Source organism: Nansenia antarctica (assembly GCF_963989245.1).
Source record: "Nansenia antarctica genome assembly, chromosome: 6".
In the NCBI taxonomy this organism is placed as follows: Eukaryota; Metazoa; Chordata; class Actinopteri; order Argentiniformes; family Microstomatidae; genus Nansenia; species Nansenia antarctica.
In genome coordinates, this window is record NC_137676.1 from 73666072 (window position 1) to 73681386 (window position 15315).

The 15315-nt window shown below is 48.4% G+C and overlaps 1 protein-coding gene across 1 annotated transcript in view; it reads right to left on the bottom strand.

The window, feature by feature from the left end:
* Positions 1-1768: 1768 nt before the first annotated feature.
* LOC308160962 (uncharacterized protein) overlaps positions 1769-15315 on the bottom strand; it is a gene marked incomplete at its 5' end in the record, with an annotated part of 39737 nt that continues 26190 nt past the window's right edge. Inside the window, 5 exons of the mRNA XM_080534885.1 lie at positions 1769-2516; positions 3134-3211; positions 6326-6403; positions 10409-10630; positions 11152-12654. Of these exons, the coding sequence (XP_080391011.1) occupies positions 2289-2516; positions 3134-3211; positions 6326-6403; positions 10409-10630; positions 11152-12654 (2109 nt within the window). The 3' untranslated portion in view covers positions 1769-2288. The remainder of the gene's footprint in view (positions 2517-3133; positions 3212-6325; positions 6404-10408; positions 10631-11151; positions 12655-15315) is intronic.

The window sequence follows — 15315 nt, forward strand, 5'->3', positions numbered from 1 at the left end:
TAACGCCAGCTCAGTAAATAATTCAAACTTAATGTTTACTTATAGGCTATGTGAATGTGACTGCACCACACATGTGAACAGTAACAAAGCAAATGCAGTTTAAATTTATGAAAAACATTGACAACTAAATCAGCGCAAAAAAAAAAAAAAACACTGAATCCGCTTAGCCTATATGCTCCTGAAACGACAGAGCAAACACGCTACATTACCAGGGATAATAATTACAACGGCTTTGCATTGATGAAACCAGGTAGGATGAACGCATAGTTCACTGTCCATTCCTAAATGCCCTGTTTCCACCGTCAACTTTCCTCTTTAGACCTTTGGAGAGTGATGTTTCTCTTGCTAGCAGGTTAAATGTTTAGCTAACTTCACCCGGCACGCAAACAACCAATCCAATAATAATGTGACCTTGTAAGTCTGGGAGGAGGGGGGAATAATTATCACAATAAAATGTTAAATAATTATTAGAATAAGTTAGGCTGCGCTACATCGTCAGTCCACACATTTATTATTAAAAAATATGGAAAAGGGTGAAACTACGTTTCAACGTTGTTGAGAATCACAACACAAACTTGCTAGTCAAGCCAAAATACTGCAACGTAATGGATTGGACTGCTACCTAGTTAACTACAACACTACTTTACATTGTTAGCAGGCTCATAAAACAAGCCGTGTTAGTTGACTAGCGATGTGTCATTGATTTTCGACAACGCGGAAATGTATTCACATTTTTCGAAAGAAAAGTCAAAGCATTAGAACGTAGAACGGAAAATCGCACGCGCTTTGCGCACGGAAAGCCACCGGCCCCGATTTGGCCTGAAATTTTTTTTACGCCAGGAGATATTATTTTTTTTGCTTTAATCCCTGGGCTCCCCCGCACACCGTGATTTAATTCGCACACTGCATAGCTCCCTCAAAACTTGCGACATCTGTGTCGGCATTGTGCTGCTGTGTGATAAAAGTGCACATTTTTGAGAGTGGCCTTTTATTGTGACCAGCCTAATAATAATAATAATAACTTTTTATTTGTATAGAGCTTTTCCTGCAAACGTTGCAGCTCAAAGTGCTCCAATCATTATATAATCATCGTTTAATTATTTTGTCATTTAAAGGCAATATTAAAAAGATGGGTTTTTAGTCTTGACTTGAGCATATTTATTAAGGCACACCTGTGCAATAATCCTGCTGTCTAATCAGCATCGGGATACGCCGCACCTGTCAGGTGGAGGATGGATTATCTCGGCAAAGGAGAAGTGCTCACTATTATAACACAGATTTAAACACTTTTGTGAAGAACATTTGAGAGAACTAGGCCTTTTGTGTACACAGAAAAAAGTCTTAGGTCTTTGATTTCAACTCATGAAAAATAATGTTACAATGTTACTATAATTAATACATAAAAAGTGTTTGTTGGAAAATGTATTTTATTCAACTTTACACAAAAATAACGTGGACATGTATATATTTAATAGTCCTCAAACAACAACCATGAACCATTTGGCATCACAATAGGCTAGGTGCACGATCTCCACTACTTCCTGAAAGGCACCTTGCATGAACATATCCTGTCTCACTCTATTGGTTTAATTGATTAATCAGCTGTGCACTGTGTGTTCCAACAGTTTACCGCACAGCTGATTAATCAATTAAACCAATAGAGTCAGTGAGACAGGATATGTTCATGCAAGGTGCCTTTCAGGAAGTAGTGGAGATCGTGCACCTAGCCTATTAACGTAAGTGGAGGGAATAACTGGAGTGAACGGTGTCACCTGGAGTGAAATAATACTGAACTAACCTACTGGCCAAAGACAAACAACAGACTATCTGGAGAAACAGGAAACAGAAAGGTAGAAACTCAAGCTCTGATTTCAGCTCACAGAGAACAACTGTTTGACGTGTTTAGAATAGCCTTCTGTAACAGAGTGGTCAGCTTAGGTGTGTGGTGAAAAAAACATTAAAACATACAGTATATACCATAAATATGTATAAAATAAATAAATAAATCATATATAAAAGAATCCTTAAAAAAAGAAAACGTGACAAAATAATGCAAAAACTCCCTCAACTTGTAACTTGTTATAATAATAATGTTCAACCGTGCGCTTGAATGCTACCTGCTTCAACACAACAAAGTTCAAGCTTTTGTGTGATAAGAAATAGAACTGTAACAATTAGGATATCGACTGTCATCTTGACAGTTACACCAGACGTATCAGTGCAGACATGTAAAGGTTAAAGGTCGTTCACTACACAGTAGCGTCGCGCTTGAACCTCCTCCCCCCCTTTCAACTCTGACAGAGAGACGCCCTCAGCTCCTCCTCCTTCAGACTCCTGTCCAATCGCTGCGTCTCTGACTCCAGCACTGAGGGGATTGGTTGCTGGGAGACCGCTGTCAGGGAGTCGGTCAGGTCCTGGCGCAGGGAGACCAGCCATTGGTTGTTCCTGGAGGAGCTCTCGATGAAGTCGGCCCTGTCCTTGTGGTCCAGAGCCAGGTTGAGGCGCAGGCTGTGCACCTGGAACCAGATAATAAGGATATTATATGATATATTATATATTTACATACTTTAGCCACTTTACTCTATACTGAGCCAATTACCACTATTGTCATTGTTCACAATATTATTGTATTCCACCCCTGTACATTGTACCGCACATTTCAAATCGTTTATCTAGTATTTTTGAATATATAGTTATTTTTTTATCTTGATTTAAAACTTTGACTTTGACTATTACATTGTAGGATTGGACTAGATCAATAAACTTTGACTTTGACTTTGACTATTACATTGTAGGATTGGACTAGATCAATAATGATAGATAGGTAACCTCTTTATTGATCCCTGAGTGGGAAATCCAAACGTATGACAGCGCATCAATGTTGGTTTGCAGATGCTGAGAGGTAGATGAAGCTAGCTCATATGAGCTAGCCACAGGTAAGTTGGAGAGGTAGATATGAGCTAGCCACAGGTAAGTTGGAGAGGTAGATATGAGCTAGCCACAGGTAAGTTGGAGAGGTAGATATGAGCTAGCCACAGGTAAGTTGTAGAGGTAGATATGAGCTAGCCACAGGTAAGTGGTTCCACAGGGCTGGGTCTCTGGAGGGACAGACCTGGTTCTCCGGGGTCTTTACCTGGTTCTCCATGGTCTTGACGTAGCTCCTCAGGTGATCCAGCTCCTCGTTGTCTGGGACATCCAAGCGTCTGGACGTCTGCTGAGGAAATATCAAAAACTTTAACGGGGAGGTTTTGAGTGGTCCCAATGATTTATATTTTTGTCTTAAATAGAGTATCAGGACAGGAAGGAGGAGAGCACAGGAAGGAGGAGAGGAGAGTAAAGAGGAGAGGACAGGAAGGAGGAGAGGACAGGAAGGAGGAGAGGACAGGAAGGAGGAGAGGACAGGAAGGAGGAGAGGACAGTAAGGAGGAGAGGACAGGAAGGAGGAGAGGAGAGTAAGGAGGAGAGGACAGGAAGGAGGAGAGGACAGTAAAGAGGAGAGGAGAGGAAGGAGGAGAGGACAGGAAGGAGGAGAGGACAGGAAGGAGGAGAGGACAGGAAGGAGGAGAGGACAGGAAGGAGGAGAGGAGAGGAAGGAGGAGAGGACAGGAAGGAGGAGAGGAGAGTAAAGAGGAGAGGACAGGAAGGAGGAGAGGACAGGAAGGAGGAGAGGACAGGAAGGAGGAGAGGAGAGGACAGGAAGGAGGAGAGGACAGGAAGGAGGAGAGGACAGGAAGGAGGAGAGGACAGGAAGGAGGAGAGGACAGGAAGGAGGAGAGGAGAGGACAGGAAGGAGGAGAGGACAGGAAGGAGGAGAGGACAGGAAGGAGGAGAGGACAGGAAGGAGGAGAGGAGAGGAGAGGACAGGAAGGAGGAGAGGACAGGAAGGAGGAGAGGACAGGAAGGAGGAGAGGACAGGAAGGAGGAGAGGACAGGAAGGAGGAGAGGACAGTAAAGAGGAGAGGACAGGAAGGAGGAGAGGACAGGAAGGAGGAGAGGAGAGGAGAGGAAGGAGGAGAGGACAGGAAGGAGGAGAGGACAGGAAGGAGGAGAGGACAGGAAGGAGGAGAGGAGAGGACAGGAAGGAGGAGAGGACAGGAAGGAGGAGAGGAGAGGACAGGAAGGAGGAGAGGACAGGAAGGAGGAGAGGACAGGAAGGAGGAGAGGACAGGAAGGAGGAGAGGAGAGGACAGGAAGGAGGAGAGGACAGGAAGGAGGAGAGGACAGGAAGGAGGAGAGGACAGGAAGGAGGAGAGGACAGTAAGGAGGAGAGGACAGGAAGGAGGAGAGGACAGGAAGGAGGAGAGGAGAGTAAAGAGGAGAGGAGAGTAAAGAGGAGAGGACAGGAAGGAGGAGAGGACAGGAAGGAGGAGAGGAGAGTAAAGAGGAGAGGAGAGTAAAGAGGAGAGGGTATGTCAGCAGGGCACGGGCCGGATTCAAACCCATGCTGAGCTGGGCGTACGTATATGTGCACTGTAGGTCGCTGTGCCAGAACACTTGACCCCCCCCAGGCCACAGGGTTAGGGTTAAAATAGGTTTTAATAAATTATAAATCTAGCGCGCTGTAACAAAGGCCACAGGCGGTGTGTTTGCTGTGACTTGCTGACTTGCAGGACCTGAGCAGGCTGGCTGAGTGACACTGAGACGCCGTGTGTTAAACGGTTATAGAGCAGTAACGCGTGGGCGGGCCGCTCAACAACATTGACTGACTGACTGACAGGTTGAAGAGCCAATCAATCAAACGACAAAAACAATGACAAATAAACAGAACTTGACAGCGGCTGTGGGGTTTTAACTGCCTCTCCTAAAGACCTCCTCATCCCCACTACCCCCCGCATACAGACCTCCTCATCCCCACTACCCCCCCCATACAGACCTCCTCATCCCCACTACCCCCCCATACAGACCTCCTCATCCCCTCTACCCCCCCCCCCCATACAGACCTCCTCATCCCCACTACCCCCTGTACAAACCTCTTCATCCCCACTACCCCCTGTACAGTTTCTCAAAAACTGGAAATAAATCAAGAATAATAATTTAAAAAGTAATTCTTCCTTCTTCTAGCATTGTGACTGCCAATAGCCCCTGGTCCCAACCCTGGTCTAACCCTGATCTAACCCTGGTCTAACCCTGGTCCTAACCCTGGTCTAACCCTGGTCCTAACCCTGGTCTAACCCTGGTCTAACCCTGGTCTAACCCTGGTCTAACCCTGGTCCTAACCCTGGTCCTAACCCTGGTCTAACCCTGGTCTAACCCTGGTCTAACCCTGGTCTAACCCTGGTCTAACCCTGGTCTAACCCTGGTCTAACCCTGGTCCTAACCCTGGTCTAACCCTGGTCTAACCCTGGTCTAACACTGGTCTAACCCTGGTCTAACCCTGGTCTAACCCTGGTCTAACCCTGGTCTAACCCTGGTCTAACCCTGGTCCTAACCCTGGTCTAACCCTGGTCTAACCCTGGTCTAACCCTGGTCTAACCCTGGTCTAACCCTGGTCTAACCCTGGTCTAACCCTGGTCCTAGCATAGATTTCTTTCTCTGATGATGACTGGTGGATAGATGATTCACTTAGACAAATGTATTTGTTGTAAGTCGCTTTAGATAAAGGTGTCTGCTAAACGCCAAAAATGTAAATGTGGAAAAAGGAGAGGGCGGCTGTGTCTCAGGAGGTAGAGTCGGTGTTTAATGATCGCAAGGTCGGCAGATCAGCGGTTCGAGCCCCGGCTGGCCACATGTCGAGGTGTCCTTGGGCAAGACACTGAACCCCAAATTGCTCCCAGTGAGCGGGCCGGCGCCTTGCATGGCCTTGCACGGCGCCTTGCACGGCTGTCAGAACGGCAGAGTCACTACCCATCTTCTGTCGTAGACTGAAGACCCATCTCTTCAGGTTACATCTTAACTGCTCCTCCTGAGACATCTACTGACCCTCACCACTACGTCTCCTAAAGACACCCGCTTTCCCCTCTACTGTGTCCCTAAGAACTTCTATTGCCCCCTTGTACTGTTTCTCAGTTTCTCCAGTAATAAAAAAAAAATAAAAAATAAAAAGTTTTAGTAGAAGGCGATAATAGGGAGTACTCTTCCTGCAACGAATGGTGGACTGCTGATTCACATGCTTAGTATTCAAATGTATTGATTGTAAGTCGCTTTGGAATAAGGCGTCTGCTAAATGCCAAAAATGTAAATGTAAATGGTAGCTTGCCGCCATTGGTGTGTGAATGTGTGTGTGAATGGGGGAATGAGAGGCCGTTGTAAAGCGCTTTGGAATAAGGCCGCTATATAAGTCAGTCCATTTAAATGTGAGTGTAAATGCTGCAGTGGACAGACTGACCTGGGTGCTGCCACGCCCCCTAGTGGTGGAGTCCGACTCTGACAGCTGATGTCGAAGCTTTCCCCTCTCCTCCTCCACCTGGGAAACCAGAGCAGGAACCCCAACACACCGATAAGCAACAGGACGTCCATCATAGAGTAGAATATACAACAGTTAGTTCCGACCAAGTCATTTGATTGGACAAGAGGCATTCCATGAGTGCTGATATACAGTATAACAGCACTGGGACTTTTAACTATATGTATCACTCCGCCGCACAGGCGTTCTACTAAATGACCGTTAAATTAGACTACATGTTTGCGTTCAGGTTACTAGGCAACAGTCCATTTGAAGCAACAGGACACGTCCATCATAGAGTAGAATAATCAGTATAAGTGGCAGGAGAGCTTCAGGTCTGTTTACGAATTTTAGTATTTGCCATTTCAGCAGACGCTTTTAATCCAAAGCGATTTACAATTACAAATTACAGGGACATTCCCCCTGGAGTAACTGAGGGTTGAGTGCCTTACTCTGGGCTACACACTAGTGGTGGTGGGGTGGTTTCAGGTGGGATTTGAACTCACAACCTCCCGATCACCAGTCCAATTCACTATCCACTAGACCAGGGGTGCCCACACTTTTTTGAACCAAGATCTACTTTTCAAGTAGCCAGTCTGCCAAGATCTACCACAGTGTTTCCTCTATATGCATTTATTGGTGGCGGGCCGCCACGAATGAATTTGCTCCGCCACCAAATGATTCAGACAATCCACTTTGATTCAGGCTGCGCAGAAAGGCAGCGAGTTATTATGACCGGAGAACTGGAAAAAAAGCATGTGTCCCTGAACGCTCCGCCAATCACTGTGAGTAAACTGACTCTGAGAATGTCCTCACATCTCAGCTTTCAGGGACAGTTGGATTTTTTTCGATAGCACAAACCGTTTAGAAATTACGGTAATTACAATGTCGGGTGCGGATGTGCGGTACATTCGGCGCAGAAGTGGTATCTATACCAGATAAATAATAACCATTTGCTTACGTAATTTTTCGTTTGTTTACATAGTCTGAAACTACAGATGGTAAGCTTTCAAATGATGCGTCAGACATTGAAATCGAAAAAAAAATCAAGACGACACGAGTATTTGAATGTTTGTTTGTATCATGTTTTGCTCAAGAATGGTGACTGCTAAAAACCCTGCTAGCGGCTAACGTTTCGTTCTAAAACGAAAGTATTGTAACGTCCCCACTTGGACAGTGGTTGAAATAATGACAGATAGCTTCTCTCATGTAATCTGTGTGTTTAATTGTAAACTATCTCATACACAACTTTCTTAGTTCACCCGAGCTCTCTCTCCCAACGGTCTCAATAACACACACAGCATCACAGGGGTGCATTGGCACACACAGTAACAGTGCGAACATGAACATGAACTCAAGCATTAATGAACATTAATGAACAGGGTTGTTCTATCTAATTTATTATGTTTGTGTTATGCTAATAAATGTAGATCCACACAGGTATACAAACTGAGATCCGTTGCCAAGTGCCATTCATTCTGACAACACACACACAGTCGTAAAGCTCTAACAGAACCTGACGTCGTAAAGTGCAACAAAGTGCTGCAATGACATATTGTCGTACATAACAATATTGGTATTTGATCACCTTCTATATAAAATCACCTGCTCGGCTTTAATGACTTAACCGCTATTTAAGAAATTATATTTGTTTTCGCGTTAAGGCTGCCACGATTAGTCGACTAGTCACGACGACGTCGACTACCAAAATCGTCGCCGACATATTTGGTAATCGCCGTAGTCGCATGTTTTTTTTTAGCTGAAATAAGCGTTTTTTTTTTTTTTTTTTGCCTAGCACCAGGGGAGCCCCCCCTCCCAAATTTCGTTGTTTGGTACCTGTACTATATCAATGACAATAAAGACCATTCATTTCATTCGATAAGCATTCGTTTTTCTTCCCTGAAGCTGCCACTGGCTAGCGTCTCCCAGTGTCTTTGATGTACATGCGCAGTGTCGGTCATCCGGGGCACACGTGACTTCCCCGGAAAAACAAACAGAGAAATGTCTTCCTGTCCTCGTACCTCTAAAGTGTGGGAGCATTTCAACCACAACGTTGAAAAAAAGAATGTAAAATGTAAAATTTGCAAAGCTGAACTCGCTTATCATGGCAGCACGTCTATGATGCGCGAGCATCTAAAAAGGAAGCACGTTGTGGCAGATGACGAGGAAGACGATGGCTCGTCTCGGTAAGCTAGTTAGCTTGTTATTGGCTAACGATATCGTTACGTTAAAAGCCTTCTTACATTATTTTACGTTGTCATCAAAGCGATACTTATCAAATAGCTAAAAATGTTGTCTTAACGTTACAGTGCTAAGAAGGCGCGTTCTACTATGAGATGAGTGAAGCAAAGCAAAACTTTTGTACTCTGTACAAGTATTTACTTTTGTTTTTGTATTCTTTTGGTTGCCTAGTGCCTAGCCTACCTCATTTTACTCAGCAGTTTGCACCCTCTACTACTCTTTACATTACATTACATGCAAGTGATGCCAGAAATAAATCTGCAAAGTTCATTAAAATATCTATTTTTGAGTGAACAATCATTTTAATTGTCTTTATTTTTAGTTAGCACATGCCTACAACAACAACTAACAACTTCAAGCTAAATTTAGAAGCTGATTTAGAAGATGATAGCTAAATAAGAGCGATTGAGTAATTGTGCGATAAGCTGTAATTTATGATCCGATTAGTCGACTAATCGTTAAAATAATCGGTGACTAGTCGACTATGAAAATAATCGTTTGTGGCAGCCCTATTTCGCGTGCACGCGTTTTATGCGCACGCACGCGTTTTATGCGCGTGCACGCGAAAAAAATCTCGCGCTGCGCCCGCGAAAAACGACCACCCCGCCACCAATGTCAAAAATCCTGGAGGAAACACTGTACCAGTCTAGGAGCTCTGTAGGAGCTGGTTGTAAGGTGTAGGCAGGCTGCAAGGTGTCATCAGCCACTGTGGATCTGTCATCGAAAAGGCAATCTGCAGCCTCGAGAAACGCTTTTTTCACAATTTCGTCGTCTTTGAATGACTTCTTGTGTTTAACAAGAACGTGACTGACGCGATAAGATGCTATCGTTGCAGCCGTACGTTTTCGCTCTTTTGCCACATTTCCCTTCTTCGAAACAGCCATCATAGAAACAGCCATCATAGAAACAGCCATCATAGAAATAGCCATCGTAGATTTGCAGATCAGACAGACGCACTTCCAATATCACATTGTGTAAAAAAGTCCTCCTCCCATTCTGGATGGAAGTTGTACGTTATTGGTTTCTTAATTGGTCCAGCTTCCCCACTCATTTGTATACCCTTTCTTTAGTATTAAATAGTAAATAAAGAAATTGGAAGGCTAACTAGTTAATTAGTCTCGCCGGTATTTTGTATTTTGTAGTTGGCGCTGTTGACTGCGCATGCGTGGTGAACCGTGTGTTAGGTGAAAAGATCAGATCTCAGACTGGTTTACCTGTACGTCAATCAAGTGGCAAAAGCCATAGTGAGGATGGATGATTTTTTCTTTTTTTTCTTTTGGGTTTTGTTCAATGCCATGCGAATGCAATCTACCCATACTGCCTTTGCGATCGACCGGTCGATCGCGATCGACGTATTGGGCACCCCTGCACTAGACCAGTGGTTCTCAACCCTCTCCTCTGGCCAGCCGCTCAACACATTTGATCTGTTCCACTACCAGCACACCCGATTCAACTAATCAGCAATGCAATTATATTTCATGAATTTAGGCATTATGCCCAAAAAGTGCAAAGTGAAAGATGTTTAGTTAAAGACTAAAGCTCTCACTAATGTCAGAGTTCTGAAAACACGTCAAGCCTTCTAACTGAGAGCAGGGTTCTACAGGGTTCTACAGGGTTCCCACACCTTCTAACTGAGAGCAGGGTTCCCACACCTTCTGAAACATCACATTCAAGCACCTTTCAAGCACCTTTCAAGATTTTTTTTTACTCACATGGGTCAAATGACCCCTCATGGCTGTTCTCGTCTAGACCACCCCTACCCCAGCCCCCCTCCCTCCCTGCTACCTGAGTTAGCGTGTCTCTCAGCCGCGTCCTCTCGGCCTTCAGTCTCTCTGTGCGTTGCTCCAGCTGGGCGTTCCTCCTCTGCAGGCGTCTCTGGTCCACCTCCAGCTGAGCCACGGCCCTCTGCAGGACAGACAGGCGGTCCTGCATGGCGGCGGCGGCAGCGCTATCGTCCGCTATGGCGCCCTCTTGTGGCTGGGATGTATTCGCACTCTGCTCACGTTGCTTTAGCCAACAACACACAACACACAACAAGACAAGTTGTTGAGGCTTAAAAGAAGAAGAAAAAAAAACACTGGTAGCAAACTGCTAATAATATCTCTGACTGAACAGATGTTTTGATATTTTTGGTATTGCGAAGTATAGGACACTATGTTAACACTAGAACAGCCACGAGTAAAGTCAAATGTTAGCACTCTTTGCACTCGATCAAATTTCAGGACCCTCCTTTCATGACTTCTCCTAGATATGTGCGTTCTACCACCCCAGTATCCTTACGTTTTTAAAATCACATCAGGATAAGCTAGTATGAAGCTATTTTGCCGTTTTCCTGTGTAGGAGGCAGGCTGATTTACAAGCGGCCAACTAGTGGTCGTTGTGTGTAAGTAGCAGCTTGAGCATTGCACCTCTTTTAGTCGGTAAAAAAGGCACGGCGGTTTTAATGTTCAACAGTTTTAACACTTTTAGACACAAAATTATTGAACACAACTTTATCTGTGTATATGGTTTGGGGAGGTGTGTCGTACCTGAGGTGTGGCCGTCTCAGACTGAGCCCCGCCCCTGCTCTGCTCTCGTTGGTGGGCCCTCTCACGGTAGCCTATCAGGGCTTCCTCTGTCTTCTCCAGCGCGGCTCTGACCCGATCCCTGTCCTTCCCAAGATCCTCTGCTCTCTCCCTCAGGGCGTGGACCTCCGACTGCCTCTGCCTCAGCAGGCTGCTGCTCTCCTCTCTCTCCAGGAGCAGAGAGGAGACCCTTGCCCTGAGGGCGGCCACCTCCTCTTCTTCCTCCACCCCCCTCTCCTCTCTCATCCTTTCTCTCAGTTCCTCAGTTTCCCTCCTCCTCTCCTCCAGGAGTCCCTGTAGTTTCTGCTTCTCTTTCTCTCCTCGGTACGCTTTCTCTCTCACCCTCTCCAGTTCGGCCTCCTTCTCTCGTAGCGTGTTGGCGGCTAACTCGGCGCGCTTGGCGCTTTCCCGCTCCGCCTGTTGAAGGATTCCCCTTTCCCTCTCTCCTTCCTCCGCCCGGCCCTTCATCAGCTCAAAGTCCCTCTCCTTCTCTCTCATCCTCCGAGTGACGATCTCCTCCACCCCTCTTTCCTTCTGCTGCAGCCTCCCCTTCTCCTCCTCCTCCTCCGCCATCTTCCGCTGGAGCCTCTCCACGTCTTTCGCCCTCTCTTCCCTCGCCCCCTCCAGCTCCGCCTCCGCCCGCCTCGCCCTCTCCGTCAGCTCCGTCACTTCCCGGCTCTTCTCCGCGGCCATGGCGCTGAGCTCCGCCCTCTGTTCCTCCAGGACGTCCGTCCTGAGCCGGGCTCTGGTCAGCTCCTCCCGGCTCTCCTCCGCCCGGACCCTCAGCTCCTCCTCCGCCTCCTCGCACCTCCGCTCCAGCCTCTCCCGCTGCCCGGCCGCCTCCGTCAGCTCGGCCTCCCTCAGCCTCAGCCGCCTCTCCGTCTCCAGCGCCTCGGCTCTCGCCCTGAGCTCCTCCTCCGCCTCCGCCCCCCGCGCCGCCCGGACGCTCTCCTGGCCTCCTCTCCTCCGCGCCGCCACCACCTCCTCCTTCCTCTCCCGGAGGAGGTCCCGCAGCCTCTCTCCCTCCCGGTGGCTCTCCTCCAGGAGCTCGTTCAGAGTGGCCATCTCCTGCGTGCCGGCTCTCAGGCCCTCGCGCATCTTCCGGTTGTCCGCCTCCTTCTCCTGCGCCTCCCGCCGGGCCCTCTCCTCCCCCTTGGCGAGCGCGGCCGCCTGGTCCCTCAGGGCGGCCAGGCTGAGGGCCGCCTTCTCCTTCCTCTCCCTGGCCTCCCTCAGCTCCTCCCCAGTCCGTCTCAGCGAGGAGGCCACCTTCTCCTTCTCCCTCCTCTCTCTGTGCGTCTCCTCCCTGAGCACCCCCGCCTCCCTCTCCTTCTTCCTCAGCTCGGCGTGGAGGCCGTCCCTCTCTTCTTCCAGCTCTCTCACGTGCGCCCCGAGTTTCTCCTCCTCCACCCCTCCTCCTCCTCCTCTCTCCTCAAGCAGGGCGGCCTGCCCCCTCTCCAGCTCCTCCAGCTCCTCCAGCCTGGCCCTCAGCCTCTCTCCCTCGGCCTGCTCCTCTCTCAGCTGGGCCATCGCCCGCTCCTTCTCCTCCTCGCTCCTCCCTAGCGCCTCCTTCTGTCTCTCCCGCCGCTCTTCGGCGGCCTTCTCCTCTCTCGTTCTCCTCTCCTCCGCCTCTTCCTCTCTCTCCCGCAGAAGCCGGGCCAGCTTCCCCGTCTCCCTGGTCCGTTCCTCGGCTCTCTCTTGCCACTTCTGCGCCTCCTCCTCCAGCCTCTGGTGGATCTCCTCCTCCCTTTCTTGCGCCCTCCCCCTCTCTCTCTCCCTGTCTTCCTTGTCCGAGCGCAGCTCCCGTAGCTTCCCTGAGAGCTGTTCGTCCGTCTCTCTCCACTGGACTCTCTCTGTTTTCAGGAGGGACTCGGTCTCCTTCAATAAGTTTGAGACTCGTCTCTCTGAGAGTTCCGTCTCGTGCAGTCTGTCTTTAAGTATCCTCAGCTCCTCTTCCCGTCGACGAAGCTCACTCTCTTTCTCCTGACACATTCTCTCCGTCTCCTTTTCCCTCTCTTTAAGCAGACCCGTCTGTCTCTCCGAGTTCTCCTGTTGTGTCTTCTGCTCTCTCTTCGCCTCGTCCCCCTGTTCCGCCAGCACGCTCAGCTTCACTTTCAGGACCTCCGTCTCTCCTTCCCGCTGTTCCAGCTCTCCTCTCAGCCTCTCTTCTCTCTCCCTCCCCTCTTCCTCCCTCCTCTTTCTTCTCTTCTCATCCTCCTTGTATTTCTCTCTCTCCCTTTCCATGGTAGAAATGGACTCCTCTAATCGAGCAATCTTCTTCAGATCTGCCTCCAGACCTTCTCTGTCTTCCTCAAGACAGCGTATTCTAGAGTTCAGCTCTTCTATCTCCCCCTCTTTCTTTCGTACCTCTGCCTCCTCCTTCTGCAGTTGTTCCACGATGTTCTCCTTCTCTCTTTTTGCGACCTTCAGCCGTTCACTCTCCTTTAACTCTCTTTCAACGAAGCTCTCACTAATTTTCTTACTTTCTTTCTCCACCTCCTCCGCTCTCTCCCTCCATCTCTCCACCTCCTCCTTTGACTCTCTCATCCCTCTTTCCAGGCCCTTCTGTTCTGAGGTAGTTTTAGCCTGCAGTCTCTCCATCTCTGCTTCTCTCTCATCCAGCTGTTCTGAGATCTCCTCCTTCTCTCTCTCTAATCCCTCCATCCTGTCCCTGAGTGTTTGGACCTCTCCATCTTTCTGGCCCAGTCTGTCCTCTCTATCTCTTTCCTCTGCCTCCCTCTTTTTCCTCTTCTTCTCCTCCTCTTTACCTTTCTCTCTCTCCCTCTCCTGGAGTCTTGAGTTCTCCTCCTTTAAATCGACCAGGTTCTCCTTCAACCTCTCCATCTTCTTCACCTCCGTCTCCAGACTCTCTCGTTCTTCCTCAAGCGACATCATTCTAGCTTTCAGCTCTGTTACTTCCTCCTCCTTCTCTCTCATCTCCTCTTCCCTCGTTCTCAGCTGATCAATCGCTTTCATTCTTTCTCTTTTGGTGACCATCAGCTGTTTGCTGTCCCTCTCCCACTCCCTTTCCAATTCATCCGCTCTCTCCCTCCATCTCTCCACCTCCTCCTTCGACTCTCTCATCCCTCTTTCCAGGCCCTTCTGTTCTGAGGTAGTTTTAGCCTGCAGTCTCTCCATCTCTGCCTCTCTCTCATCCAGTTGTTCTGAGATCTCCTCCTTCTCTCTCTCTAATCCCTCCATCCTGTTCCTGAGTGTTTGGACCTCTCCATCTTTCTGCCCGAGCTCTCTTTGATGTCTGTCCTCTCTATCTCTTTCTTCTGCCTCCCTGCTCTTCCTCTTCTTCTCCTCCTCTTTACCTTTCTCTCTCTCCCTCTCCTGGAGTCTTGAGTTCTCCTCCTTTAAATCGACCAGGTTCTCCTTCAACCTCTCCATCTTCTTCACCTCCGTCTCCAGAGTCTCTCGTTCTTCCTCAAGAGACATCATTCTAGCTTTCAGCTCTGCGACACCCTCCTCCTTCTCTCTCAACTCCTCTTCCCTCGCTTTCAGTATTTCTTCCACAATATTCTTCTCTCTTTTCGAGACTTTCAGTTGCTCCCTCGCCTTCTCTCTTTCCCTCTCCACCTCCTCCGCTCTCTCCCTCCATCTCACCACCTCCTCCTTTGACTCTCTCATCCCTCTTTCCAGGCCCTTCTGTTCTGAGGTAGTTTTAGTCTGCAGTCTCTCCATCTCTGCCTCTCTCTCATCCAGCTGTTCTGAGATCTCCTCCTTCTCTCTCTCTAATCCCTCCATCCTGTCCCTGAGTGTTTGGACCTCTCCATCTTTCTGGCCCAGTCTGTCCTCTCTATCTCTTTCCTCTGCCTCCCTCTTCTTCCTCTTCTTCTCCTCCTCTTTACCGTTCTCTCTCTCCCTCTCCTGGAGTCTTGAGTTCTCCTCCTTTAAATCGACCAGGTTCTCCTTCAACCTCTCCGTCTTCTTCACCTCCGTCTCCAGACTCTCTCGTTCCTCCTCTAGACAGCGTATTCTAGAGTTCAGCTCTTCTATCTCCTCCTCTCTCTTCCTCACCTCGGCCTCCTCCTTTTCCAGTTGTTCTTCTACGTTCTCCTTCTCTCTTTTCGTGGCCTTCAGTCGTTCGCTCGTGTTCTCTCTTTCCCTCTCCGCCTCCTCCGCTCT